This window comes from Etheostoma cragini, unplaced genomic scaffold (genome assembly GCF_013103735.1).
Source record: "Etheostoma cragini isolate CJK2018 unplaced genomic scaffold, CSU_Ecrag_1.0 ScbMSFa_135, whole genome shotgun sequence".
Lineage (NCBI taxonomy): Eukaryota > Metazoa > Chordata > Actinopteri > Perciformes > Percidae > Etheostoma > Etheostoma cragini.
Window position 1 is genome coordinate 1 of NW_023265396.1, and position 4,988 is coordinate 4,988.

The 4,988-nt window shown below is 44.2% G+C and overlaps 1 protein-coding gene across 1 annotated transcript; it reads left to right on the forward strand.

Annotated features, from left to right (window-relative positions):
- The first annotated feature begins 164 nt into the window (after positions 1 to 164).
- On the forward strand, positions 165 to 4,950 carry dzank1 (double zinc ribbon and ankyrin repeat domains 1). Its single transcript, XM_034865295.1, has 4 exons — positions 165 to 274; positions 486 to 613; positions 3,502 to 3,576; positions 4,294 to 4,950. Exons 3-4 carry the CDS (start codon positions 3,503 to 3,505, stop codon positions 4,520 to 4,522), a joined length of 303 nt encoding a protein of 100 aa, XP_034721186.1. The 5' UTR covers positions 165 to 274; positions 486 to 613; position 3,502; the 3' UTR covers positions 4,523 to 4,950.
- The last annotated feature ends 38 nt before the right edge of the window (positions 4,951 to 4,988 follow it).

The following is a 4,988-nucleotide window of genomic DNA, read 5'->3' on the forward strand; positions in this document are numbered from 1 at the left end:
ACACACACACACACACACACACACACACACACACACCCACACACACACACACACACACACACACACACACACACACAGTTAGTGTTTTCCTGTTTGAAGGTGGATGAAAGCTCACCTGAGGGAAGAACCTGCTGCTGTCTGACTTGCTGTCCAGTCAGAGATGAATGCTGCTCTCTGATTGGTTCTCCTGGTCCAGGTGAAGGACGTGCAGCTGCTGGCGGAGCTGGGTCCGGGTCGGGGTCAGATCAGCGTCGTGCAGCAGCTCCTGGATCAGGTACAAAGTAACTAAGTACATCTCCTCCAGTACTGTACTACAGTCCAAATGTTGAGCTAATAAAGTTACTAGTTACATTAGTTACTGAAGTAACAGAGTATTTATATAGTGTGGTATTAGTACTCTAACTGCAGTAAAGGATCTGGATACTTCTTCCAATCAGCAGCCTCCTCGGTCACTTGACTCTGTTTGTCTCCACGGTAACCACCAGGGGGCGGACCCTTCCTGCTGCGCTGCCGACGGCCGACACGCTCTGGCGGTTGCCGTGGTGAACGGCCACCATGATGTACTTCCTGTCTTAGTGCAGCGAGGCGCCGACGTCAACCAGCAGTCCGGACCGTAAGACCACCGGCAGAAACCCAACATCACCATCACCAAACCCACACGATACACGCTAAAAGTAGTGATTATTTACATGGAGTCTGGTGGAGATATGCTGCTCTATACACACTAAAAGTAGTGATTATTTACATGGAGTCTGGTGGAGATATGCTGCTCTATACACGCTAAAAGTAGTAATTATTTACATGGAGTCTGGTGGAGATATGCTGCTCTATACATGGTCAAGGTTTATTTATATAGCACATTTACAAACATTCGCTACCGCCCCAAAGTGCTGTACAATTATAGATAACAGCATAATAAAAGGGCATAACAAATATCCGGAAAAAACATCTAAAACTGAATATACCAAAAACAACTAAAATACAACAACTAAAAAGCTTTGCTCAAATCAATACAACAACAAGATGTCACAGCTCAGCTTGTGTTAAAAGCCAGTGCAAAGAGATGAGTTTTTAAAAGTGATTTAAAACTCTGACTAGAGGAAGCTGCTCTAATGTTCAGAGGGAGAGAGTTCCAGAGCTTAGGACCTGCTACTGAGACAGCTCTGTCCCCTCTGGGTCTCAGTCTGGTTCTGGGACAGTCTAAAAGCAACTGGTCCTGGACCTGAGTGCTCTGACTGGAGCGTGCAAAACCAGCATGTCAGATAAATATGATGGTGCCAGCCCATTAAGAGATTTAAAACCAAACAATAAGATCTTAACATGGATTCTAAAAACGGGGGGGGGGGTGATGTGGTCATAGCGCCTTTTTCCTGTCAGCAGGCGTGCAGCCGCATTCTGGACCAGCTGTAATCGGCGAACTGAAGACTGCTCAAGGCCATAGTACAGTGAGTTGCAGTAGTCCAGGTGATCTGTAATCAAGGCATGCACAGCTGTTTCCAGTTGGCGATGGGGCAGGTAAGGCTTGACCTTCCCAAGAAGTCTGAGCTGAAAAAAGCTTGTTTTTACCACTGAACTGATCTGTTTATCCAGTTTAAAAGAACTGTCAATAAAAACACAAACAGTTTTTACAAGTGGGCAACAATTTGAGAACATAGGACCCAGAGCATTGTTAAAACCAGAGACATCGGGCTTCCCAAAAATTACAACTTCAGTTTTTTTATCATTTAAGTTCAAAAAATTCAATGACATCCAGTCTTTTACGTCATGTAGGCATTTACTCAGAGCTTCAGCTGAGTTTGTTTTAGAATTCAAAGGTAGGTAAATCTGCACGTCATCTGCAAAGCAGTGAAATGATATGTTGTGTTTTAGGAAGATTGATCCGAGGGGCAGCATATACAGCGAGAACAAGACTGGGCCTAAAATTGAGCCTTGAGGCACCCCGCTGTCAATCGGGGCTTTATTTGAGTAAAAAGGCCCGAGGTTTACAGAAAAAGACCTGTCTGTCAGATATGACTGAAACCACTTCAGACCTGTGCCCTTAACGCCTGCACAGGACTCGAGTCTTGTCAATAAAATCTTGTGATCAACCGTATCGAACGCTGCAGTCAAATCTAAAAGCACTAAAACAGCAGAGCTACCAGAATCAGAAATTTAAAAAAAGATCATTAAAAACTTTTAAAAGAGCAGTTTCTGTACTGTGACAAGATCTAAAACCAGACTGGAATTTTTCAAAGATGTTGTTCGAGTTAAGATGTAATTGAAGTTGGGCATATACCACTTTTTCTAAAACTTTGGATAAAAAAGGCAGCTTAGAAACTGGCCTGTAGTTGGACAAAGCAGAAGGGTCCAGATTGTGCTTTTTAAGGAGGGGTTGTACAACGGCCTTTTTAAAAGCAGCTGGAACACACCCAGTTGAAAGAGACAAATTTATCAAATTTAAAATACAAGGCCCAACAGAGTCGAAAACATCTGTAAAAAGCTTGGCAGGAAGGCTGTCCAATGAGCAAATGGAGGGTTTCAAACTATGGACCGTCCTTGCCAAATCAGAGAAAGATATTGGCCTAAAATCTTCAAAAACAGCTGAACAGAAAGGTATGACACTTGGATCTGCATCTGTGCACAGCACAAAGGGTTAAAGCCCGGATTCTGGACACCTTATCAGTGAAGAATTTACAAAATCTGTCACAGAGAAGGGCACTATAGGAATAATACCAGTATGTTCAGCGGGATTGATTATCCTATTTAAAACACTAAAAAGGACATGAGCTTTGTGACAGTTGTTTTGCACAAGGTTTGACATATACTGAGTCTTTGCAGCTTTAACAGCGACCTGGTAGTTGGACAAACAGTCTCTTAAAAACCCCAGAGACACATGGAGTTTGTCTTTTTTCCATTTTCTCTCAGCACGGCGACATTCCCTTCTGAGAGCACGAGTAGTGACATTGAGCCACGGCTCCCCATTTGAGCCAGAGCTCTTGTGCATGAACGCTGCTATTGAGTCAAAAGTAGCTAAAAGTGCTAAAAGTGCCAAAAGTAGTGATTATTTACATGGAGTCTGGTGGAGATATGCTGCTCTATACACACTAAAAGTAGTGATTATTTACATGGAGACTGTTGGAGATATGCTGCTCTATACACACTAAAAGTAGTGATTATTTACATGGAGTCTGGTGGAGATATGCTGCTCTATACACGCTAAAAGTAGTGATTATTTACATGGAGTCTGGTGGAGATATGCTGCTCTATACACGCTAAAAGTAGTGATTATTTACATGGAGTCTGGTGGAGATATGCTGCTCTATACACGCTAAAAGTAGTGATTATTTACATGGAGTCTGGTGGAGATATGCTGCTCTATACACGCTAAAAGTAGTGATTATTTACATGGAGTCTGTTTTTTACAGCAACACATGGAGTAATGGCAGATGTTACCTGGCTTAGAGAGTACAGTCACAGCTTCAGGAACTTGAAATGTTAAAATCTCCTCTTCCTCTTCATCAGGATGAAGAACACAGCTCTGCATGATGCTGCAGCTCTGGGATCTGACGGTCTGCAGTGTGCTCGGGTCCTGCTCAGGTAGCAACACACACTCACTACTGCGGGAATGTTTGCACACTTTAAGACTCGGAGTGAGTGAATGAGCGGTCTGGCAGAATCCTCCAGATGCTGAAACCAGGCCACGCCTCCATGTCACATGACTACAGACGCATAGCGAACACAAAGAGACACAAACGCACAATGACCACAAACACATAATGAGTCAAAGTCACTACAGGACTCAGATCAGGACTCAGATCAGGACTCAGATCAGGACTCAGATCAGGACTCAGATCAGGACTCAGATCAGGACTCAGATCAGGACTCAGATCAGGCGTGTTGACAGCTGTTCGACGTTTCTCACGCTTCCCACATTTCTTCTGTATTAGTTGCATTTAATTTATATTTTTACTTTTTACATTTCTGCGTCTTTTTGTCGACATCTATGAACGATCTGAAAGAAAACAGGAACTGTGAAGAGGAGGAAAAAGATTGTATTACAGTAAAAGTACCAGTACTTTGATGGTACTTCTCCCGTGTAGTTTAAACAGATCGAGGGGTCATGAATCCAAAACTATTACATCATACAAGTATTGATGTATAGAGCTGTTGTGAAGGGTTAAGTTCTTCTTGTTTTTGTTAAGTTTCTCATCTATATTACCCCTCTTGTTGTCCTCGGGTCAGAAGTGTCCCGGGGACGGCTCCCCAGAACCAACCAGTAGATAAACCAGGTCCTGAATCCTTTGAATTCTCCAGCTGTCAGGCCGGCGTGCGGCGGAGGAACGCCGGCGAGCAGACGGCGTACGACGTGGCGGTGAACGCCGGCTGCAACGACATGGTGTCTCTGCTGGCTGCCCGGACCGGACTGGACCTGCTGGGGAGACTGGGACCGCTGGGGAGACTGGGACCGCTGGGGAGACTGGGACCGCTGGAGAGACTGGGACCGCTGGGGAGACTGGGAAATCTGAACCTGGATGCTATCTGACTGACGGAACAAAACCATTAGACGTCCAGATGTTATAAAGGTCTCGGACGTCCACATGTTGTTATAAAGGTCTCATACATCCAGATGTTATAAAGGTCTCGGACGTCCAGATGTTGTTATAAAGGTCTCAGACGTCCAGATGTTATAAAGGTCTCGGACGTCCAGATGTTGTTATAAAGGTCTGAGACATCCAGATGTTATAAAGGTCTCAGACATCCAGATGTTATAAAGGTCTTGGACGTCCAGATGTTGTTATAAAGGTCTCAGACGTCCAGATGTTGTTAAAAGGGCTGAGGCATCCACATGTTATAAAGGTCTGAGACATCCACATGTTGTTATAAAGGTCTCAGACATCCAGATGTTATAAAGGTCTCGGACGTCCAGATGTTGTTATAAAGGTCTGAGGCATCCAGATGTTATAAAGGTCTGAGGCATCCAGATGTTATAAAGGTCTGAGGCATCCAGA